General features: G+C 41.3%; 1 protein-coding gene across 5 annotated transcripts in view; it reads left to right on the top strand.

Moving 5' to 3' along the window:
• The window catches only part of rptor (regulatory associated protein of MTOR, complex 1), a 155,051-nt gene that overhangs the window by 112,286 nt on the left and 16,996 nt on the right, over positions 1 to 25,769 (top strand). For 3 of the 5 annotated variants that reach the window (XM_034595924.1, XM_034595940.1, XM_034595916.1), the window contains exons 20-29: positions 453 to 593; positions 3,027 to 3,182; positions 8,693 to 8,811; positions 13,230 to 13,333; positions 13,905 to 14,082; positions 14,664 to 14,774; positions 20,635 to 20,740; positions 24,034 to 24,148; positions 24,273 to 24,397; positions 25,416 to 25,541. In XM_034595924.1, coding sequence (XP_034451815.1) covers positions 453 to 593; positions 3,027 to 3,182; positions 8,693 to 8,811; positions 13,230 to 13,333; positions 13,905 to 14,082; positions 14,664 to 14,774; positions 20,635 to 20,740; positions 24,034 to 24,148; positions 24,273 to 24,397; positions 25,416 to 25,541 — 1,281 coding nt within the window. The remainder of the gene's footprint in view (positions 1 to 452; positions 594 to 3,026; positions 3,183 to 8,692; positions 8,812 to 13,229; positions 13,334 to 13,904; positions 14,083 to 14,663; positions 14,775 to 20,634; positions 20,741 to 24,033; positions 24,149 to 24,272; positions 24,398 to 25,415; positions 25,542 to 25,769) is intronic. The other 2 variants (XM_034595933.1, XM_034595949.1) reach the window with 1 other exon arrangement.

Below are 25,769 nucleotides of genomic sequence, written 5' to 3'. Positions count from 1 at the left end.
GTGGTTCAATGTGCTGTTATGCAGATCAGGGCACAACCAAGTCATCTGAAGCTGAGAGCAATTATCATGAGACATAAATTGTATTTAAGACATTATCTTAATTTGTGTGAGCACTGCATGTCCACGACAGGAAATCATGTGATCTGCCCAGGTTGTGTTCCCACTGTAGTTTAATCTCTATATAACCATAGACTGGGAATTCAGTTAAGCAACGACCTTGTACAGTAAATCTGGCAGTTCACACCTTTAGTTACTGTATTCAATAATGAGAAAGTGTTCATAAGAGTAACTTTCAATAGTTTTTTGGTAAGTTTGGGGTTAACAAGTTTCTTTATAATGAGAGAAGAATGTCGTCCTTGAACGAGTCATCTCTGACCAATGATTGTTTTTCATTCTATTTATTTTCATCGGTGTTGGACCTGGCCTAATGTGTGTCCTGTTTTAACATCCAGAGCCTGGTAACCTGACTCCAGTGAGGGACAGCCCGGCCATCCCACGGCTGAGATCGGTCAACTCTTATACCAACATCCGAGCTGCTACCACTGCCCGCAACCTGAACAAGAGCCTGCAGAACCTCAACCTCAATGAAGAGGGTAGGAGGACAGATCAAAATGAAGGATGAGGTTTATTTAGCTGAGTGAAAGCAATGAATCCAAGCAGAGGCCAGTAGCACCTTCAGGTTTCCCTCCACCACGTCAGCTGTGGACTGTGGATGGAACAGTCCTCAGGCTAACTACTTAATTCTATCATTGCAGTTCTTTAGAGCGGCTTAGTGAGTCTCACAAGCACCAGAGGCTGCGGCCAGTTTGCCAGACAGAGATAATTTTTCCATTTTTTGAGTGTTGATATTTCTCCTTTTTTGGAATAATGCTGCACTTACACCTGTGGCTTTATTTTACGAATGTGTACGAATCTGAGACAGTGTGGACTGACTGTTCTACAAATGGGCTGACTGTGCTAAACTGGCCGCTTGTTTTTTGCAAATATGCACAGTATACTGCCCATACTTGGCCCTGTCCTTGTTGTTAGAGTTGTTTTAGGCTGCATCCAAATGCATAACATGTGGCCACTTGCGAACACTGAGCATGCGTGTGCTGGTGTAAACAGGAAGCATTGGTTGTTGGTTGCAGAAAGAGCAAGGCTACAAACAGGAAACAGCAATTGCAAGCAGTTGTATCATTGTATAATACAGGATTTATTATCCATTTCGCGTTCTACACTGGTAGAAGTAGTTATTTTCTTTAAGTGATGTGATATGAGCCTGTGATAGGAGTGAAGGCTACACCGCACCTGAAATATACAATCAGCAAGTGGTTTCGAGTGTCTACTTTCTGCCAGTCCAGACTGACACGCTGCCCTGGAGATTTCAAACAAAAATGGGGCCAGCAGAGTTTCCAAACTTCTCTGTTTTAGCAGCTCTAAAACTCCAGACATTGTAGTGTGGACACATGGCATGTCCGTAACAAGGTTGATGCATTTTCAAACAAAAACTTAGAAGTGTGGATGTAGCCTGAGCTATTCAGCCCAATATAACAATCAAAGGAACTTTTCTTCTCGCCATTACCCACTGCAAATGTGTGGAATGCGTCTATGTACACATACCCATGATTGTGGTATGTATAGAAGTGCTTGCATATCCGCCTGTCCTGGAATATGATCAGGTCTTATGGAAACTTTACTTCACAGTTCCTCTCTAGCTTTCAGCACCAGCATTACAGTACAAATCTCACCTCATCTGCCTGGGCACCAGTGGAAACTGGGAGCTGTCCATGGTGCTGAACCGCAGGTCTGTTGCAACAAGCTTACAGAGTTCTAACAGGGAAAGTTAACTGTTGTATCCACCATGAGCAAGAAAAATTTAAAAACTCACTCTTTTGGGATTTTATTTTCTCTATCCAGTTGCTCTGTGCTTTTTGCTGTCACTGATCACAGACAACTACAATTATCTCTGCTTCCCAAGAATAGTTGCAGCTGCAATTAAAACACTCCCCTGTATCTGCATTCTCTTTGAACCTATACTCCCCTGTAATTTCACTACATTCAATGGGGGCATGTAGAAGGCTTTAGCTTCAAGAAGAGACACAGCTTTCACTAGGAAAATGTCTGTCTGTGGTTTGAGTTCCACAGTAATCGTTGACATGTTTTATGTCTCGTAATAGAATTGTAATTAATGAGTTTAATATTTGGCTAAATGATTATTAATGAGCCCATAATCATGCCAGCCAAACATCTATGTTCACAGCATTTGGATCACATGACCTGCTATCCAAACTAAGCTCTCAACACAGTTTGGGCCACATTTCATTGATTCAGCTAATGCTAGCTTTGCCCCCTCTGTCTGCCGCTGACAGCGTAATGCATAAGCCCTGAGTGGAGCTCAATCACTGGCTCTTGGTGGAGAGCATAACCTACTGCTGATACCATTTCTAATTCACATTCTCCATGCTTATTCCAATATGCAGTGGTGTTTATCATCAATAAGCGCAGAGCGTATCTCCATTCTCCACCAATCCCAATTTCCACATTTCAGCCTGCAGTCAGTGTGGAGGATGCATGTGCGATTGGTTTTGTATGAGTCAGAGTAATGTTTGCTGATATGGAGATTTACAGCAGGAGGTGACTGAGGCTGACAGATCAAATTAAGGTATGAGCAGGTTCTTGTGTTGGAATGTTGGCTCCAAATATAAGGACTGTTTACACATCTCACACTCTATTTGTTTTTGATTTGGCTCTTGGATTTGTTTTTGTCTTTTTACAACAAATGAAACTATAACAGTTTATTTATAGAGCCCTTTTACAGCAGCTAAAGAGCTTTCTAAACAAAATAGGAGCCTCTTGGTGTGTTGAACACTTGTGTGTTTTGCTGATGGAATCTAAGGCTTTAGTGTGTGTGTGTGTGTGTGTGTGTGTGTGTGTGTGTGTGTGTGTGTGTGTGTGTGTGTGTGTGTGTGTGTGTGTGTGTGTGTGTGTGTGTGTGTGTGTGTGTGTGTGTGTGTGTGTGTGTGTTCATTCATTCATTCATTCAGGTGGACCAGCAGCTTTCTCTCCTGGTAACCTGAGCACCAGCAGCAGCGCCAGCAGCACCCTAGGGAGCCCCGACAATGATGAGTACATCCTGTCCTTTGAGACCATCGACAAAATGCGACGGGTGTCCTCCTATTCTTCCCTCAACTCTCTCATAGGTAATTCAAATCAATTCAATTTTGTTACTCATTCATCTTTAACTAAATGTTTAACTGCATCAGTTTTACACCTAAAGGTGAGTCTACTCGTCATGATGACACAGTTGTACACTGATAACCCTGATAATGTCATAGTGATGTGATTTAGCTAGGTGAAGGTGCCTGTGGCCCTCGCATGACTGTAATGAACACTGTAGGCTCACACTGCACATGTGTTCACCTGCACAGACATACATAGCTGAAGCAGAGACGATAGGCCAAAATATGCGACGGCTTCACTGAAGTCTTCTTCTCGCAGTTGTCAGCCAGTGTACGTTCATATGTTTTAGGGGCTCATCTTTGACGACTTATGGGAGGGGTCAGGATGTATTGGTTGAATATTTTCAAAGTGTCGCCTGCTCTTGCCAGCGTTTGCAGGATTACGAACCCTAGCTTTGACTGGACCCGGGAGTTAAGTAAAGATATTATCAGGTTGCATGATGGGAACTGTATGTTCCAGCATTTGTTGATTTTGACCTTTACTGAGGACTTATCAAAATGACATATTGGACATATTGGTTTTCCAGCATGGAGAATTGTTCACCCACTGGGTAAAAACAACAGAATTTGTTAACTTCGTCAATATATGGATAGCTGGGGAAGGCGGTCTGGCTTGATTCGGTTGACAGATCGAATGATAGAGACACAGAGAGGAGCAGTGAATTACTGACAGAGCTGGTAAAACTGTAAAACATGCTTGGTGATGTTGTGGCTGAACTATGCACACTCTGGCCCGGGCGGTCGTGTGATGGCTCAGTACCACCCCCGCCTAATTTCTGGCCAGTATTGGCTTCTATTGGCTTAGTTCAGCTTTATAAAAGTGCAGTGATTGCTGAAGTATCACAAAGACAAAGCAAGCAAAGACTGATGAAGCAGCCAGCAAGCTAAAGACCCATTTTCTTTTCTGGAAACTAAAAAGAAAATTGATGATGAATCAGCAACAAAACAGTAAATTAATACTAATTCTGCTTTGTGAGGGCTGTGTGTGTAACCAGGCTAGTGTTTGGTAACATGTTAGCCTCGTCAACTATTAATTGATTCATGATGTCATCATAATATACATTTTGCATAATGTTTCTCTACCGTGGACAGCATGCTAATTGCTCATGTAGAGGTCAGCTTCAGTTATGCAGATGGACCCAGTAGGGTGATTACTGCAGGCTGCAGACTGTAACTGGGGCAGGTTTGCATGGTTCAACACATAGAAGCCCTTATCCAGTCCCATGAGGACAGCACATGAGAGAAAATTTCCGGGATAAAAATCAACATTAGAAAGAGCTTCCACTAGAGAGAGACACCTTGAGTCGGGGCACCCCCGAGAGGGTGAAACCCCTCAAACGACGGCAAGGACAGAGAGAAAATTCCAGTCCAAGAATAGAACAAGGGTGAATACAGTTTTAGATGTGTGAAGTACAGCATAACTGAGGGTGGGGAAAGGTGCATTAAAGTGCTTTTCCTTGTACACGCCGAAGTTGAACCCGCTCACTTACCAGTGCTCCCAGGTGATTGGCGGGCTCCACCATGCGTCCTGACAGCCAGCGTGTGTGCGAGCAGGAAAACCATAAACTCACTTGCACTATGGGGAAAAAGGGAAAGTGAAACTGGTGATTCCCATTTTTCTTCCTTTCTCTTTTTTTATTGTAAGTTACAAATGTCTCGTAATCTCCCAGCCGCCCTGGCATGACCCACTTTGTACTTTTTGTATTGTTTTTCCTTTTTCTGTTGTTGGAAAATGCAGGAGGGAGCTGAATTTAACTTGCATGGGTTAGATATAGCGAAATGTCCTTTTGACTTGTTCCTTAAATGAAAGCCCCCCTAATCCAGGTGTACTGACCCAGTCAATCTCAGCATCAATATTGGTCAATATTGAGGAAACAACCTAGTTTTACTTTGAATTCAATTTGCTGTATAAATACAATTGCACGATTTCCTTCGTCACTTACTCACTTTTAATCTCTACCTTTTCCCTCTATGGCATCAGCTCAGTTTTTATAACTAATCCAGAGATAATCACGCTCGAACAAAATCTTGGCCCTGTTGGTCATCTGCAAAAGGATGGTTCTCTAGTGGTGTCCAGATAGCAAGGAACATCACAGCTTAGAAATAAAAGACAGGAAAAGACAACAATAAAAACAACCTAGCACAGCGTTTGCTCTAATGCATTTTTATCTGACAAATTTAGCTTTTTCAAGCTGCTTGTTGAGCCTTCATACTGGCATGAGGTGCCAAGCTTTTACTGACTCCTCAGCTCTGGAACAGGGTATATTTTAGTTGTTAACTCATTTGCTTGTGGTTGGTTTGGTTTGAAGTTGTTTTTTGTCAGACCCTCTGAGATTTGTTTTTCATCTCGCCAGAAAAATATAAAAGTTTTCCTAATGCAACACAACAGCATTCATTCTGAGTGCCATCACATCTGTGTTTTAACACTGCAAGCGAACAAAAAAGAAATGTTGACAGGTAAAGTTGGCTGTTGTTTAATAGTAGGCTATAGCAGGTTGGAACAAATTGAAACCATATATCCTAAATGCAGCAGCAACTTGACATGCATTACCTGCAGGAAACCAGAAGGACAGAGTTTCAGAGGTGATATCCTGTGGGGACCATGAATGACTGCACCAAGGGTTTTTCAGCCCGTCTAGTAGATGTTGAGATATTTCATAGTATTTCTAACATTAAATGTGACTGGTGGTACTGGATCAAAGTGAGTGGATCACCAGCATTCATCTGGTATCATTGGATTAATCCTGGAAGATGAATGTTGATGATGTTCGTGTTGAGTTATTGTTGAATTATTTCGCTGAACATATTTATCAGCTGCATTGGAGGAAAATCCAGCGAAACACAAAATTCATCCAGATTTATCCTCTCATTTATAGTACTTTGATTTTCTTTGAAATTTGTGGGAGCCACACATGAAGCCATAATGAGCTTCCAACCTTTTTTCTATACTTGGCAGCAGTTGAGCTCGTCCATCACGGTTCTAAACCTGGTTGTTATTCTGTCGTCCAGGGTTTTGTTTACTTGGTGAAGTCTATGACAGCACTGGCTACTCACAAAGCACATAGCCAACCCCTCACAGTCATTCATTCTCTGGTAACTGCACCAACTTTCACGGCAACGCATCGTCTTCTAGTCAAAACCAGAAGTGTAATCCTCACTGCAGTATCAAGGTCAGAGAATCACCTGAGTCTGTGGGATTCATCATCTGGTCACCTTGAATATCTGTACAGAACTTCATGGCCATCCATCAAAGAGTTGATGAGATTATTTTACTCTTGACTGCAGGATAAAGTAGTGTAGGGTAATTCTGTACCTAACTCAATACTTGTACCATTTTCTGTATCTGCATTTACATTTTTCTCCCATCAAGGGCTGAGCTTCACTTCTACCTGTGTCAGAGTTTTTGAGGCTCTCTCCCATTTAAAGAGCATCACAGGTGTAATACTAATTACAAAATAGGCCTCATAGAGGAGTTTGGTCTCGAACGTTTCGATGCATTTTTTTGCCTCAAACATTTAAAGATCCCAAACTCACGATGCAGAGTTAAGAGTATTTTATGTCATTTGCCTGAACTGAGGAGGCCATAAAACAGTGATGCAGTGTTTCTTTTAGCCTATAGTTAACATATTTACTACTGTACATCCATTTCACTCTGCTCAAGTCTTAGAATGACGCAAGTGTCAAGTCAGGATAAGCCACTGGTGCAGCGCCAAGCCAGTGAGTAATACCCACTGTCATGTGGACGGCATAGAGGCGGTGCAGAGGTAATTTGTGTGCACCCGTAATGTAGCGCAACGGTTATATGGGAGAGGAACTGTATATCACATCTATCAACTGGCTGTTTACTGAAGCAGCTATAGCGCACTGGCTAGCTGTCGCTAATCATATCCTGCCCCTAAGGCTACAGCCTGATCACCTCTTTAACTCACTCTCACTCTTTCTCCCCTGGTCACTTGTGCCCTCTCTTTCCTTTTATCTCTCTCCCCCTTTCTTTGGGTTCTATCGTTCTCTGTGATCCTCCTCCAACTCCTTTTGTCTTTTTCACCCATCTCTGCCATACCTCAGAGCAAGCAGGAAATATAGGTCTTTTTTTACCCTTTCCCAATGTTTCTTGTCCGGTAACGTAACCATCTATCTTCCCAGCTATAGCCCTTGTATACTCCTCCTCTCCATTCTAGGAATCTTTCCTTTTTGGTCTCTTATCTTTGAAGCTTTGACCAGTGAACGCCTTTGGGTCTCTGTGCAGAGGAGTCTGAGCTTCTAGAGGTTCCAGATTTAAATCACTCCCTCATCCCTACAACATCCCTGGGGTTTTTGCAGGGCTCATGGAAAAGTGGGTGACATGGCAAGGGTGTAGGGAGATGATGAAAAATAAAATGAGAGGTCATTCTCAGAGGTCAAGTTTACATGACCACCTGAATGACTGGAAAGATCAGCGAAGAAGGAAAGGGAGAAAAAAACGGAAAAGTGAGGGGAAAGAGAGAGATGGCAAAAGTTGTAGATTCTTACAGCTCAGTGTCCCCACAGCTGACACACAGAGAGAAGAGAAAGACCACAGATTGCGAGAAAGTGATGGAGGCTCAACCCACTGCAGCCCGAAATTAGGAAGAATGTGCGGAGAAGAAAGCTGAGTGTTGCAAAAACAATGAGAAATGTGACGGGCACGTTGAGGAAAGAATCTGAATCAGGTTTTATTGTCAGGTAGGTTTACACATACAAGGAATTTGCTGTGGTGTATTTGTGCAAGTATAAATATGAAAAATATAAGAAAGGAAACAAAAATTTAAAATAAAAACACTATGAGGGGAGGGCTGGTACAATATGTTGTGAGTAAGTACTAGAGGTAGGGACATCAGTGCAGGCCAGTGATAGGGTCCCAAGCCTTGTTGATCCGAAGGAGAAGAAAGTAGGAAATGAGTAAACAGGGAGGATGTGGAGGGTTTAAAATCACACGTTTAGGTAATGATTAACTGGAGAGTGTGACTGAAGAAAGTGTCACTACAAAGGAAAGCTGAAGACAAGAACAGATGAACTAAACCACCTGACAGAAGGAGACACTTTGTTCATTTGTATTCATGTTAACAGTTATAATTGACGGCAATGAAGCTCTGTGGATGAGGAGAGCCAGCTGCTTGGCGTGCGTGCGTGTGTGTGTGTGTCTTGTTTGTGTTTTGATTAATGGTGTACATTACCTGACACTGGAGGTCTTTTTCCCTCTGTCACCTCAACATATCCAACGACTGCCGGAGAGGAGAACGACCGGGGGGGAGGGGACCATGATGCTAATGAGATGATTGTGCATTTTCTCTTAGCTGTTAGGTCTGCGTGGTTATGAACTCAGGACCGATGTTAAGAGTTGCACCAGAGTGATTTGTAAATGCTGATGTATTTTTATGTTAATTTTCATGATATTTCATCTACAAATAATTTATTATCCCTCAAAATGATTTTCTTTTGTGTGTCTTTTCCAGGTGTGTCCTTCAACAGCGTTTACACTCAGATCTGGAGAGTGCTGCTACATCTCGCCGCAGATCCGTTTCCTGAGGTGTCGGACCTGGCCATGAAGGTCCTCAACAGCATAGCATACAAGGTTAGTTGTGTTTGCGTCCTGGATCTCAAGGCATGTCTTTACCGCACACACACATGTTGATGAAAGAGTCGAGCTCTGAATAGGCTGTTTAGTGGTGGATTAAAACGTTGTTTTTTTTACTTTAATGTCCTTGTTTTAAGTCATAAAGATGAGGAGCAACTAATTTTCTTGACTGTGATGTGAGAGGGACTTATTAGTTTCTGTATGTGTATTTCAGTGTTTCTTTACCACATGCTTATGCAGTGAAAAAGATCCATCACCAGCGCACACACCCCACCCTCCCACTGGCATTTTCTCCCACCAAAAGGCCATTACTTTTGTGCAAATGCAATTAAGAGCCAATGACTCCCTGAGGCAGAGCAGAGCAGAGCAGACGAAAGAGGCTGCTGTAACTTAAGGAGCCATATTAACCACTGTAGTCCACCGCCCATACTAACCCCAAAGCAAAATTTCTCATGTTTTCCACCACTGTCCCCTCAGTTACCTTCAGACGAGTAGCATCTCTGCAATGAGACTCCAAACTGGACTGCAATAAAAAACAAAAAGAAATTGAATTACAATATAATACAATAAACTCCTCTTGTGCCAGCTAATGCACCACACTGTCTATGTGGCTCTGCAGCACGCTTCTGTAGTCTCAGTGTCTGTACCTGCAGAACCAAAGTTAGGTGTTATCTTTTCAAAGAATCTGCACTCTGACAGTCAACATATGGGAACAAACTGATTTTCAGCCACACGGACACAGTGAGAGATGTGATTTCATTGTGCTCTGCACCTCCTCCACACCTCCTGTGTTTCTGTTGATTGTAAAAGGTCTGCCTTTTAGAATAGGTGAGACTTGACTTAAGTCAGCAATGTTTAAAAGTGAGTATTTGACTTAAGTCTTTAGTTATTACCTGGTAAATAAGAAAAAGAGAAAAAAAGACGTCCATAGCCACAGATCCTTAATATAATAAGTCTCCAGCATTTACATTTTTCTTGACAAAGTCTTGACTATGTTAAACAACTGAATTAGTCAGGTTTGAAAAGATGAGATATTGAGATAAGACTTGAAAGGTCCCAAATTTCTTACAATTTTCTAATGAAGATTTGTGACTTGACTTGATTTTAGCCTTGAAGTTGTCTTGATTGATGTGACACTAAGCATAAAACTGTTCCCTCTGACTTGACACTTGACTTGCTTCCGCTGGCTTAGGTCTCGATTCAGACAAGACCATGTCATAGTGTCATTCATGCTGCACATACATACATTTTGTATCACTAAAACAGTGATAAAGCATCAAGCTCTGCCTGTGCTGTCTATACATTTATAATAAATCGTGTAAACACCTTTTAATGCTTTACTCTCTAAAGGTTGAGTTATCACAGAGGGTGCCCCTATTCATTTTGTTTCTTGCAGAGAGCCTGTGAGCGGCAGCTTAATCAAAGTCTGTTCATCCCAGGTTCACAGGTGTTAACAGTAGCCTATCTGGGAATTCAGCATTTTTAATTAGGATTTTAAATGTCAAATGATATTGATTTGTTACAAAGAGAACAAGGTCAGCAGCTAATTAAAATGTACTTGCTTCTCAGGTGAAAGCTTTAAATGCTTTTATTGATAGGTCCATCTTGCTGCATGATGCTGGGATAAAAGTCATGAGTCTATCTTTATTGTTTGTGTTATTCTAGTGTGTCGAGTTTCAGGAGAAAAGAAGATTCATACTTTTTATGGCTCTCCGCCCACGCAGTTTAAGTCTTTCCCTTCCCATTCTTGTGAACGTGATATCTCTGCAGTGCCTTCAAAGCATTTCTTCAAATTATGCTCCGAAAATATGCAACATGCTCTCACCACAAATTAGAAAAGCAGCCTCTGTTGATGCGTTCAAGACACTGCTCGAAAAATTAATTTATATTTTTGCTTTCAATAAGAGTAAATCAGCACCTGAGAATGTCTGTGTCAGTCCGATGTGCTGCTCCACTGCTGTAGTTTATTTCAAGAATGTGGAAGAAGAAAGAAACTTCCTGTGAAGCCCCTGCTGCCACTGACTGCAAAGCAGTGTTTACCTATTTATTCACTCACTGATGAATATTGATTGTATCACGTGTCTAAAGTCGACACTGCATTTCCTCGGGCCATGAGGAATACACATGCCAAGTGTAAACCTGATAAGATGAATGGTTCTTGGGATATGTGTTCCACAGACAGAAAGACAAACACACTGACAGACAGACATTTGTGGAATTAGTAGATAGATTATGCACCAAATATTTAGAACATGCTCAAATCACAGCAAAGAAAAGCAACCTCTGTTCTTATGTTTATGGAACTGCTCAAAACTAATTTTATATTTTTGCTTTTATTCAATTTCAACCTTGTCTTTTCCATTTATTGTAATCTTTATTGTTATTGTAATCTTAACATTGCTTATCATGATTTTGCTGTTTTGATGTCTTCCATTAATATTACATTTAATACAAAATTTACATCATATATGAGTTTTGACAGAGATGGATGTAAATCATAAAAACTGATGGGTTGGAAAAGACGTACAACTTCAGTGCATCATGAGGGATTAAGACTTGACTTAATCGATTTAAGCCTTGAAGCTATGTTAATGAATGTGACACCAAATATGAAACTATTTCCTTTCACTTGACACTTGACTTGTCTCAATTAACTTGATACATGACCTAAACTTTTCTTCACTCAAAGGGCATTGAGTTGAAGTTGCTTTGATTTGCTTATCTTAAATTTTTCTTGAATCACAGGAGATTTTGACTTCTCATAGTTGACACGCTACTTGACTTGTTTCTAGGGGAGATTATAATTTGAGGAGCCAGCATCGTCTGGTTTCCCTCATCTGACGCAGCAGATGCAGGATCTCTTCTCACGCAGTTACCCTGTGACACTCCTCCACCAACCACATCTGCCCTCCATAAGCCCACCAGCTCTGCCTTGTTCAGTCCCCTCCCACCTTCACCACTGCCATGTCGTCTTCATACATGGAGCACTCGGCACTCTCTCCACCAGCCGTTTAGATTGTCCTTCAATAATCAAACAGGACCATTCAGACCATTACATTTCATATCCCTCTATATGTGTCTGCATGCACTCACTTTCCAACCAGTTGATGATTGAGGTAGTGAAGGAAAACATGTTGAGACTGGAGTATTTTCCCAGTGTGGCGTGTAGCAGCTGGTAGAACCGATTGCACCCCCCGCATAACATTGCATATACCATTTTATGGAAAGCTTGTCAGCAGATAAGGCATGTGGCCTCCTGCGTTAGCGTGATGTTTGTTTACCACATGTTAGCGATCAGCAAAGGTTGATGAATAATCCATGAACTTGTTACATAATGGAGTCGTTTGAACCCATGAGCTTGCAACTTCACATTCATCACAGTGTCTGGTAAAAAGGCATCTGCTGTGATCTCTGCTGCTTTAAAACACAGACAGTGAGATTTTGTGACCTGCAACAGAAAATATGTGGTTGTTAACAGACGCATGCTGACATTGAAGGAATAAACCTGTGACCTTTGAGGATAGTACAGGCTTGATAACCACTCATCTCACCAAGATCCTTTTGTATGTGCTTTTACCAGAGTATAGCTGCTGCCACTTTCTATCTCTCAGAGGATCCTCTATAGGATCAATGCTGCAGTGTCAAGCTCAGTTCTGCCATTAGAAATGTCAGGTTTCTCTGCAACATGTCTGCTGTGCACTGCTGCCTTTACCCAACGACTTCAGACATTCACTTCTCCTCCCAAAGTTCTGTGTATTGCTCAGTTCTTTGTCTGTATCTCTTTAAGTCCTTTTTATGTTTTTCTCATTATATAGATCTTGTGCTTGAGTAAAAAAAGTACTTAGATTAGTGACACAGCTATTTCCATAATAACCCTGTTAGCTGCTTTTACTGCTGTTTTGTTTCATATCCAGTTGCCTCTTAAGGAAGCGCTCACAGCAAAGTTTAGTGACTGATGTCTTTTCACCATCACAAATGCTGTAGATAAACTTTGCATCAAAAACTTTTAGACACTCACCACAAACAAAATGTACTTGCCGCAATCTTGCAATTAGCACAGAAATCAAGTTAGAGGCAATCCCAGCTAGTAAAATGTGTTTGCCTGTGATAACCACATTTACTTCTACGAGTTTCTCTCCACCTGAGTAAACAACAACTCTGCTATTCATCAGTGATGCTTTGCCTCTGTTGTCTTTATTAAGTTTACCCCTCCCTTGTGAGCAGCCATTAGACAACTCACAATGAAGAGGTTATATTACCTGCTCCATTTAATTAGATAAAGTTCTTGAAATTTTGTCAAACTGTACTTTGTAAAGTTCTTCCCACTTTTTGTGGGCTTTTACAGATGGAGTATCCCTGATTTGGGATTATTTTATTACACAAAGGTGAACTTAACCCATTCGGTTTCTCCTCAGGCGACGATGAACGCTCGACCCCAGAGGATCCTGGACTCTGGCTCTCTCACCCAGTCGGCTCCAGCCAGTCCTACCAGCAAGGGCACGCACATTCATCAAGCCAGGTGAGGGAACGTGTCTCACACACATGAATTTCCAGATATACCTGCTCGTTCAAGTACAGCATCAAAACCTATGCATCATGTACAGATGCACAATTCTCCTAATGAAATGCGCAGGGGGAATTTTTTTTTTTACTAATTTAAGCGCAAGACCCCACAATTCATTACATGTTGCATAATATAGATGGGACATTAACAAGAACATGAGATCAAAGACAGGAACTAATGAGATATGAAGACAAGAACAAGCACATTAAACTGTACATGTAAAAACAGTCAACATCTGTGTCCCTGATATAGTCAGAGAACCTTCGTCCTTTCAGTTATAAAAGTGAAGCATGTGAAGCTTCCATAAAAGCGGAATGTAAATCCCTTTGTGTATCCCACTCCTCTGTCAGGCCCTTGATGTGGTCACAAAGTATTTATTCTTATGCATCATTCTACATAAGGTATCAGTAAACTAGTCTTGTTCTCTCTCCATTCAAAAATAATATTGTATGCTTGTGATTACACAAAAGTCCAACCTCTGCCTTTGTATCTCAATTGTCTTTTGTTCATTTACATGTTCCCACAGTGGGTCTCCTCCCATGCCCAGCACCAGCAGCTCCAGTTTGACCAACGAGGTGCCCAAACCCCCCGCAAGAGATCAGCCAGCCACACGGCCCCCCTACACCCCGACACTGGGAGGACAAGCACCCCACTCCCACCAGTTTCCCCGCACTCGCAAGATGTTTGACAAGGGACCAGAGCAGGTAAAGGAAAAGTCTGCTGATCAAGAATTTGTATCTCAGCCAGTGTGTAGATAACATAATCTGTAACCAACGGCAACAATGTTCAGAAGTCGAAGTTATATTAAAACTAGAGAGTAAGGAGAATAAAAATAGTTAGATCACGACTGCTTAGCTACTTTCCATAGAGGAGAGTCACCAGTGCTGCCCAGTGAGTGAGATGCTCACCTCTCTCTGAGTCTACTTCTTCAGTGAGTGTCAGAAAGGTGGAGCAGGTTTGTTACCCAGACAGAGGCTGATGTCATTTTGATCATGATCATTTTATATGTAAATGTAGCTGAACTCACAGCACAGCTATTTTTAAATTACAGTATATGTGATCACAGAGATGAGGAGGATATGAATATGCTAATTCAAGTATTACATCATCTGGCAACATAAAGTGAGTTTTCAAGCAGGATTTAGCTACTTTCCATTTAAAGTAGTCGTTCAAATTGATTCCACAGCAGTTTTCAACTATGTTCTCAATTTCACACATTGACCAAACAAGGTCCAGCCATATACTACTGTAGATTTGACCTGGTCTTGTTTTTGTGCGTGCCCAGGCAGCTGAGGACGGTGACGAGCCGGGTGGTCACAGGAACTACATCAGTGCTGCCCTCCAGACGGGCCTGTGTGATTGGAGTGCAAAGTATTTTGCTCAGCCTGTCATGAAGGTAGTGTCCCTCACACCTTTGTGTCTCCTCCATTCTTTTTACTATCTCTGTCTCCACCTCCAACTCACTCTTCCAGTTTTTCTTGATCAGTTATCAGCTATTCATCTCAAGGCAGCAGATCAGCTGAGTTATTGCTTTGATGAAATGCAAATCACACATTATCAAATTAAAAAAGAAAAAGAGCAAATCCATCTTTTTTTAATCAACAAACAATATATTCACATTATTCCTCCGCCAAGCAATCTAGGTCTTGATCAGCAGCTTAAAGTGGTTGCTAAGCAACAAAGACATCCTGTTACTGTATGAACGGTAATTTTTAATTTTCATGTACATATTGATGTGATGTCATGGGTGTGTTTGTCATGCATTTTACAATAGCTGCAGGAATCACTGAGTCATCTGAGGACATGAACTCTGTAACAGAGAATGTATTTAAAAAAGAATGAAATCCTATGAAAAACAGCAGGGAAGGCACCGATCGCAGTGTGAGAACGAACCTGCTCCTTGTACAGATGAATAATGGAGCTGTGTGAGCTCCATAAAGTCCTCTTGAGTGAAATTGAGTAAAGATTTAAAGAAGTACTTTCTACCAGGCACAGTAGTTGGTGCAGAATTATATAATATTAAATCAAGCTTCCATCTGTTTAAAAACTCTAAACATGCCATTCTCTTTGGGACATGATGCAGTAAGAAGATGTTTTCAGGACATTGTGTCAGGGTTAAACAAAGATGGAGAGTATCTTTATAAAGACTCAAGCATGAGGGTCCAACAGGGGGGAAAGAAAAATACGTTAGAAAAGTATTAGATATTCATGTGGGTATGAGACAAAATGGCTGATACAAAAAGAAAGTGTAAAGAAAAGTAGATTTTAGGCAAATAAAATATTTACAACACAGACATTTGGGGGCGGAAAGAGGAGGAAGACTCTGCGTGAAGGAGTGAGAGAGAGAGTGCACAAAGAAAAAAGTAAGAGAAGATGGAAGTAAAATATTTGAAAAGAGAACAGACATTGACGAGCAGATAGAGGAGTAAGAGGAAAAGCCGAGTAGTTGAACAGATATAAACTGTATAAAGGGCATGGTGAGCGGATGAACAGGAAACGAGCCAGAAGTGGCAACAAAAGGTGATGAAAAGCAGGGAGATGATTGGATGGGAAGAGTCGGAGGAGAAGGAGGAGAGGGGTTTTTGCTGTAGCACAAATCAGATTGCTGTGTTGGCAAAAAATTTGAGTGCTGCCATAAAATTCCTCTCCATTACAAAGCCCTGTGAGTGTGTGAGTGTGTGAGGATGCCTGAAAAGTCTGTCGGCAGGTTATCATATCACTGTGTCAGCATTGTGTGTGAGTGTGAGTGTGCAGGTGTTCGTGCATTGGAGTGTCTGTGTATCTCCATCTACAATTATCAGCTATTCACAGCTACAGACTTAAGTGAGTGTGAGGGGGAACAGGGGTCACACACAGCCACAGGAAGAAGGGCCGTTGATACAAACGGATGTATCAGATAATTGTGCAAATGTCGTCTGAATCTGGACCACACCTTCCTGCCACAACACATTAACAGGCAGGACAGTGTACAACACAGACCTCAGTGCATCACCCCCTCCTCATCACTGATAACTGTTTTCATTTCCAGTTAGATTTACTATTATATGTCGTACCCTGTCCTGCCTGTTATGTGTTGTGGCAGGAGGGCGTGGTCCAGATTCAGACGACATGTCCAATATGAGCAAAATACAAATGTTCATATGCATCTTTCAACCAAACGCAGCACTGAAAAAGCATTGTATAGACGCCTCTTTGCCAAACCAGTGTGCACATTTCCCAACATGCAGCACTAAGTCTGTCTAATTATAATGTTTTTCTGTTAAAGTTTGGGGTTATACTGGTACAGTGCCTGTTCTTAACGTGTCTGTGTGAAATGGGCTGTTTGCTTGGCCTGTAGCGATGCTGGTTGCAGCTTTCTTTCTCAAACAGCTAAATTTATCTTTTCTTAAAATGAAACTGAATTGGCCTCATCACTGTTCATGTGTTGGGCTTATATATAAGTTTGAATGATTTACTGGTTTCTTGTTAATTTTTCATACATTACACGTTGGCTATTTCCGAGTATTGTTAAGCAATGGACACAGTCTTCAGATCATTGTACACATTCACAGTATGTATACAGATATGTAAATCTAAGTTCTCAAGGCTTTACAATTTATTTTCAATTTGTTGATCATTTTTATGAAGAACTATGTAATTTGGAACAAATTTTAGGAAAATGGAATTATTATTATTATAAAGTTACCACTCCTTGAATTAATTGTCTGTAATTGAGTCCCTTAGTGTGAAGGTTTTCAACTGACAAACACTTCAGCATACTCCTGATAAAAATCAAGATTCCAACAACGAATATATTATCAAATAAATTATTTTTCAAGGATAGGTGCATAGAAGACTTTCTGACTTATCAAAGCTCTGTCATATTACTTAATTGTGGCCTTGAGCAATAACAGTTGACAATTAGAAGCAGGCACCATCCCAGATCCTTGAAACTGAAGCAGAAAAACTGAGAGCCATCATTTATTTTTTTATTGTCATTTCATTATTAGTTCTAGAAAAAAAACAAATGGTTTTAATTAACCTTTAACACGTCCATCAAAAGTTAGATGATAACAGTTCATAGTAGGAAAGGAAAAAAACAGGAAATATCAAATCATAAAATAAAATGTTACCAGGAAATTATAATGTTAAAGTATACAAACAGGGTTTTTCCTGCCTGAAAATATGGCGGGATGGTATTGAGACATATACCAAGCCCATGGCAGACACCCAGGAAGCAATGCACAGGTCCACTAAGTCAGCTTAAAGTGATCATTTTGGGTCTTTTCGTACAGTTTTAGCCGCTCTGTCAGTAATTAACTGCTTCACTCTGTGTCTCTGTTTTGACCCAGTCTTGAGTTTTTACATGTTTTTGTGTGCGTGTGTCTGAATGTCTGTGTGTGAGTGAGAGTGAGCAGCAGAGTGTGTAATCAAACGCCTGTAGTGATTCATTTGGCCCAGGATAAACGTGATCTCAATAGGCCGTTACCACTGTACTAGAATTTTGTCAGGAGGTGGAGGAAGCGCAAAATTCTCTATGCAGAAAAAACCCTGACCATGATATTTTTGGGGTCATGTGCTTCCATTGGACACACATTTGTGGTAAGACTTTGGTCAAAAGCCCTGTCTTTGTCAACAAGACTAAGCTTCTTCTGAAAAAATTCAGAATTCTTAAAGAGAGATGATTAACAATCACATGCAGTACGTGCATTGTGCTTGGTTGTCCACATACTTTTGGCCATATAGAATACCATCAATGTGAAGTGTGAAGAGCTCTGCAGACAATATATGCATAAATCTCTCCCTCTCAAACACACACAGGCTTTAGTCTACCTCAGGGTCTAATTATGTGTTACATCAGAGGCTGGCACGGTGCAGGACCAAAACCCTGGGAACCGCTGTATCAGCTGCCTCCTACCTTGGTATATACACACACACTCACACACACACACAGCTGTGGGAATATGTCAACCTCAGTCTGACTGCGAAATCTGCCTCCTACCAGTCCCAGTCAAGAGCTTCAAAGCCTGAGAGACACTTTATGAGATACAGATAAACGCGACTTGACTCCACACACTTACAAAAAACATAGAGCGATATTTATTCACAAGCTCCACTCAGGGGTGTTGTTTTCCTTTAAAGCAACATGCACATTGAGTGAAGACATTAGGAACACTGATCACACACGGTTGTTTTAAAGTCACACGGCACCACATACACACACATACGCACTGATTGCTCAGTATAACAGAATCTTGGCTAAACTGCCTACTACAACCTTTCCCCGTTGTGTGTGCGTTCGTGCGTGTGTCAGACTGTTTAAAATTCAGTGGGCATGAGATGCATCGCTCTAGAAATGTGCTTGATAAGCACACGGTGGCAACCAGCATCTAAACACACACACACACACACAATTATGGCTCGTTCTGCTATTTACACTTTGTTGTTTATTTATTCAAATAAGCATCATGATGAAAGAGTTTTCAATTTACAACTTTAATACTTTTAGCAGAAATAGTCATTCTGTACTAGTGAAATAAAGCTGGCAGAACATCTGTCTAGGCCATGTTGTTACATAAGACTTGATAAAGTTAACACCTTTAACTTTGTCGCTTTGCTCGACAGATGTGATCAGATGTGACTGCATGAAGTGAACTTGACACCTCGACTCATTATCTGAGTCTGAGCTCCACTCAGCATTGTAATGAGATAATCCAGGCCTGTGCTATGATTAGAAAAGTTGTCAGGGAGATCTATAGTCTCAGTGGGGAACATATCGTGACTCTGAGCCATAAAGAAATAGTTCACAATTTTGGGAAATGTATGTCTTTGTTTTCTGTGAGAATAAAATGGTAAAATCAATATCAATCTTATGCCTTAGTGTTTAGTATTAAGCTGGGGTCAGGTTTTAGTTAGCTTAGCATGAAGACTAGAGGCAGGGGAAAGAGCTAACATGGCTTGATCTAAAGTGGAAAAATGACATCTACCTATAACTCTTAATGCTCATTATGAATATATTTTATCTCAGATCCACACACATATTAAACTAGAGGGGCGGTCAGAGAACACACACCGCTGCCAAGGCTAATGCTCTATCTAGCAATGTTAAAGTAAGTGGAAAATGATTCCTGGATCCGCCCTGTGATCCAGATCTGCACTGACTGGGTTCTTCCCTGATCCATGCAGCATCCTTTCACCAAAATTCATGGTAATCCTTCCAATAGTTTTTTACGTTAATCAGGCTAATGAAAATATGGCCTCCATGGTGGAGGAAAAGAAAACAAATATTTGTGGATTTAGCATTTGGCAACCAGATCGATAGCTGAAGATGCTGAACAGAACCAGTGGGTCAGTTGATGACAATTGTTTGAGCTAAATTTCAGAACACAGTGAGGGTAATATTTAAAGAAACATTAAGGTAGGAAGGCTATGAGACATTGCAAACTAGTTAAATATGAGAGTGAGATACTTGTGGTATTGCAACTTAAAATACCTGTGAAACCAAAGAGCATTTTCCTCATAGTCCACCGTTTTGAACAGAGATCTGTAAAACCTTTTGTTCTGCTCTGCAAGAAATTTTCATGTAAATTAATGAGTTTCATTTGGAGTTTGATCATCTTGACTGATCAACAGACTGTTAATTAGGCTTCAAAGATAAACACAATGCATTCTGGTGAGTAACACTGACTATAACTGTGTTTGTTCACAAGAAAACCGCCCTCATGTTTAATATCAACTTTTATTCTATTCTTTTTTTATCATGTGTTTCTCATATCTAGCTGAAATCCAACTCAATAATTCACTGGTGTGCTGAGAGGTTTTGTCAGAGACCCCCACTGATAAACAGGAATTATCCAGAGGCACTTCAAGTAAAAGAGGCAACAGAGAAGGAGAGGATGGGAAGTCTTATGAGGGGGAAAGAGGGAGTGAATGATAGGAAAGTGAAGAGAGGAGCACCATCAAGAGGATCCTGGCATCTACCATATTTGCGAGGGCAGCAAAGATGCTGGTAAACTTGCTCCAGTGTGCGTCATGGTTTCCTGTAATCTGCCTCGTCATGAATACAACCAGATTAGAAACCTCCATGGTGACCCTTTATCAGTAATGAGCGTAGCAGTCATGGTATCTGTAATTTGAACCTGGTTTAAAGCTGCTGTGTGTTACTGTGGCACCTCTTGATGCTTGTTGTGCTGGATGTGGTCCTCTCAAACAGTCATTGTGTTTGCTCTGTTAAAGTGCTCACTGTCTCCCTCCTCCTTTTTCACCCACCCTCTCAGATCCCAGAGGAGCACGACCTGGAGAGCCAGGTGAGGATGGAGCGACAGTGGAGGTTCCTGAGAAATGCTCGTGTGAGGAAGCAGAGCCGAATTATCACGCAAAGAGGTCAGTGACACGCAAGTAAACTCCAAACTGAATGACTCACCATCAATTTGTCTCTGGTCCACTTCACCACTTTCAAAAACCTCAACAGCACTTTAGGCTTGGAGCTAAATTGCAAAAAACGTATGACTTGAGACCGGAAGTTGAGAGTGAGTATTGCACTTCTGTTTGTCCAGAGGGCAATAAATCAAGCAGATACCCCTGTTTAATTATCATAGTTCTTGGTATATAACTTCATTCTGTGTTTGAGAATACATTTTACTTTTTGACACATAGTTTATATATACAAATATCAAAAACATGTACCTCAAAACCTGGTTCATATAATTGATGCACATGCTCTGGGAGCAAGTATTAACCAAAGTCTGAACTGCCATAGGCCTATTAATCATTATCTGTCCATCGATGTCCCTGGTTACTTAAACAAACGTAAACACAAAGTTAAGTTCATATGTTGTGATTTTTTTTAAGTGACTTTTCCGGCATTTTACCTTTATAGACAGGATAGTAAGCGTGGGAAGACGGGGGGGCAGACATGCAGCTAAAAAGGGCAGAGCCGGTACTGCAAGCCACTTATTTATTACATTAATTATTATTTATTAGATTGACTGAAAATAGACCCTGTCTGAGATGATGTGAATCTTTCCAATTTAGGAGAGTCCTTTTTGATAGTTCTGTTGTCTGCAGTGTCAAATACAGTGTTGACATCAGAGAGCACAAGCTGAGATTTTGTCAGAATTACATTTAATTCAATGTTTTAATCCTGGATGAAGGCAGGAGGACACTGAAATCAATGCCGTCTAAATAAAACGTCAAATTTGAACACATAGCAGGTTTACAGCTCTGTTGCAGACATGTGACTTAAAGTGCAGATGATTTGCAATGATGAGGAAGCACTGACTGGTTTCACTGGATTGTTAGACACAACCTGATTTATGAGTCACAGGACTCCCCTCTCACACGTACGAAGACGCCCAACCCTACATATTAAAGAGCCCAGGGAGCCAGGATACACGCAGGCTTCCCATGTGAAGTCAGAGCTCTCTCAAACAGAATAGCTAACAACCCCAACGTCATCGGCTGCCCCCCTCCTTGTACACACACACTCGTACGCGTACACACACACACACACACACATGCACACTCACGAGGCGATTGGCGTCAGAGCTGAGGCTTGCTCACGCACGTCTCTCACCCCCTCTTTCTGACTGCTTGCTAATTCATTGAATTCCCGTCCATCCTCCCAGTTTTTTGAAAGAGAGAAGTAGTAATGTTGCCCTCATTCAGTCTGTTCCCTCCAGAGTGAAACAAGCGGAGAGGAGGTTGGAGGATGAGATGGAGAAAGAGAGAGACTGAAGATGGAGAAAGTGAGAGAAAGACCGCAAAGTTAGGAATACACGAAGGAAAAGAACTAACACAAATATTTAGGCTTCTGAATTTTTTTCTGAAGCTTGTTTTTCTTTTGTTGATGTGATCTTGACCTCAACACCATGTTGTTCTTAAGTCCTGCGTACTTTCAGATTTGACAGAAGTTCCTAAAAGTAAATCCATGATGAAGATCATGCTCTTGTAACTACCTTTCCCTCTGAATTTTTTTCTCCACCACAGCCACACATTTTTTTTTTATCATTCTTCTTCATCTCATTATGGCAGTGTCGAGAGTACGTTCAGGTAGCCAAGGACAGGCTGGCAAGCTGGTGGATGTAGTTGCCATGACAACGTGTGGTGAGGCGGTGAACTCATCAGTTGCATTGGCGTATTGGTACTCTTTCACTTGCATCAAAACCTGCCGAAGGGGTACACATGCAAGAGAGAGTGAGAGGTTTTTTTTCCTCATGGCCTTGTATCTCCTACCGTATATTGTGTCATATCTTTAGTTCATTTTGTTGCTTAACCCCAAGTTCTACATTGTTTTTTTAACAATGCTATAGTCCTTACTTTTTTCCCATATGTAATTTATTCAGTCATAAAATGTTTCATAAATGCCTTGTTGCTGTTTATTTCTGTTCTATTTTCTTTGTTCTTTTTTTAACAACATATTAAATTACCCATCCTCAGTTACATGTCTTTGAACTGGTTTGTGCCTTCATACAACCAGTGCATTTCAAATGTGGTCTCTGTGCATCTGTCTGATGTCAGCATACACATGTACAGACAGTGTTTCACCACAGCAGCCAGCACGAGGGCGCTTGCTGTTAATGCAGGGAAGTATTAGATTTATGTTGCTTCAGGACACGTTGTGCCGAGACCCTCCAACTATATCAAGCATTTAAGGTTTTCAATGAATAAGAAAAACATTTCAGATCACAAGAGTTCCATGTTTTCTTCCAGTCAACAAATCTAAAAAAAAAAAAATATATATATATATATATATATATATAACATTAGTTATCGCCGGTGTAGCCAAAGCCCGACCTAACTTATTCATCTGTGCTATAAACCTCACTAAAAACACATCACTGAGCTGTTCCACAGAAGGACATGCTCCTTTAATATGATTATTTTGACTGGATCACATAAAGGTATATACACCATCCTGCTGCTCCATAACCTCAGCAGAACAACAAGGCATCAATCCAAACGGCCTTTAAGCACCGTCCTCAGACGAGTAGCTTCAAGTCATGTCAAGCAACTGGGTGATGGAGCTTGATTGACTTTGTAGCATTTCACATTTTACTGCTTCCACTGTAACACTGGCAGACATCTTGGTTATATACAGGAGCAGCATTAGACCCAGGCCACTCTGGATGTGTGATTTTAGACGCCCGTGTTATCAGGTATGAGTTGCCACAATTCTTATGTGCGAGCTGCTCGTCTCAGGTGCGTCTCCTGCGTGTGAGCTGCGCTGCTCTTCTAGAGAGTCAAGGTCTCACCCATTTTCTGCGCCAGGTTCACAGTGAAAATGTTACATCGCCACTATTTCAATGTCTATTGTCTTTCTGTTGAATATGTCAGATTTTCTGTTGACTAAATTCATTTATTTGTTTGAACAAGGTTTTGATTGTTATTGCAGGTTAGGAAGATGCACGGCTCCATGCCGTAGAGTCCTGGTGTCTAGTTTCGTATATAGCCATGATTTTATTCTAGGAAATACAGTATTCATACCAGAAACCTCCAAAAACTAACTGTAACAACTGTGATACTGCTGCTACAGTGTGAAGATGCCAGTGAGGGTCACTGCAGCTGCTGGAGTTAATCAAGATGGTTTCCTTCTTTTTACAATTGCTCCTATTCTGGTTTAACAACTCTCCCCCCCACCCCGTCCCATCTTCCCCTCTGTGCCACTTTCATTCCAGGTGTCTCCCGTCTGGATGATCAAATATTCATCAACCGTAACCCTGGAGTGCCGTCTGTCGTGAAGTTCCACCCCTTCAACACCTGCATCGCTGTGGCCGACAAGGACAGCATCTGGTCAGGGACACACAACACGCACTCAGATTAGTTTAATGTCAAGAGGACCATTATGTAAATGATTCTGTTTCATACCTGATGGTTTTTTTCAAATGTAAATGATGTGTGGTTTTGTATTCTGTAGTTTTTGGGACTGGGAGAAGGGCGAGAGGCTCGACTACTTCTACAACGGAAACCCTCGTTACACTCGCATCACAGCCATGGAGTACCTGAACGGACATGACTGTTCGTTACTGCTCACTGCAACAGGTTGGAAACACACACGCACACACTGACATAGAGAAGTCAGGAGCATGCAGTAAGCTGCGGAGCTACAACTCATGTTAGTAAATCAGTCTTTTTGTTTCTTCAGTGAGTAGCTCAAATGTTAACACCCACCAGAAATCACAAAGAGACTCATTTGCAGCAGCAGCACTTGACTCTTACCCTGACGAACACACATACACAAAACACTTGTGTGTATTTATCATCATTCATCAACGAAACAAACCCTCCGTGGCTTTATCTTCATTCCAGTGGAATTGTAGAACACAGCTCTACATTAAAACACACACAGAAACAAACATTTGTTTTCTGTGTAATATTAGACTGCAAATGAACGATGTGTTTCATTGCACACTTCCAGAAACCTTGATAAAAGCTCAGCAATTAATACATTTAAATTCCATCTGATCAAATTGTACTGTGCACCACTTCTACAGAAGCCATGCTCTGAAGGATATCGGCGAAAAAAGCACTTATATAAAATGTACGGCATTAAAAAAGGGGAAAAAATGAATGTAAATCAAGTGGAGATTTTATGGATTGTAATAGCTTCCTCGTGTGAGTGCATGGACGTGTTTTATCTTTAGCTCAGTGTCAGAGCTCTGGTGCAGCTGCTCTGTTCAGACAGGCTTTTTTAATGTTAGGGACTCTTGGTTCTCTTTGTATCTCATGACAAAATACTTTCAGGCGTAGAGCTTTTTTGAGATGCTTCTCTACACTTTGTATTTATTCTTTTGAGAAGTGTGTGTGCGTGGTCAAATAATGCATTTGTGTTGCTTTGTTTAAAAAGAGTCCGGCTTTCATCATCATCTTCTGCACATTACAGAATGCCCTTCCAAATCCATTAAGAATGCAAACAAGTATTTGGTCTGTGTGCTGCTTTCACTTTGCTGTATCTTTAGATAGATACCTTTTCTTCACCCACTTTCTTTCCTGGCTCTCACTCTTAACTTACCTCTCTCTATCTTTCTGTCTCCAACCTCCACCCTTCCTTTCTTTCTAGATGATGGAGCGTTACGCATCTGGAAGAACTTTGCCGACCAGAAGAACCCAGAGATGGTGACAGCTTGGCAGGGTCTTTCTGACATGCTGCCCACTACCCGAGGTCAGCCCTCAGCCAGCGCTCACAGTAAAGATCAACGCTCTTATTTTCTACTATGCCCCTCACCCCCCCCCCATCCATACCCCCACAGTAGTGTACCTCCTGTATTTACTCACCGACCTCTCCACTGTCCAACCCATCCCAGTCATACTCCCACACCTCTCCACACACACAGCCCCGATCGCCACCACTCGCAGACTCTGGCTCCAAATGACGTTGCCGGTACAAGATGTCAGCGTTTGTAGCCAGGATATT

Source organism: Hippoglossus hippoglossus, chromosome 1, assembly GCF_009819705.1.
Source record: "Hippoglossus hippoglossus isolate fHipHip1 chromosome 1, fHipHip1.pri, whole genome shotgun sequence".
Classification (NCBI taxonomy): Eukaryota; Metazoa; Chordata; class Actinopteri; order Pleuronectiformes; family Pleuronectidae; genus Hippoglossus; species Hippoglossus hippoglossus.
This window is presented reverse-complemented; position numbering and strand designations above follow the sequence as displayed.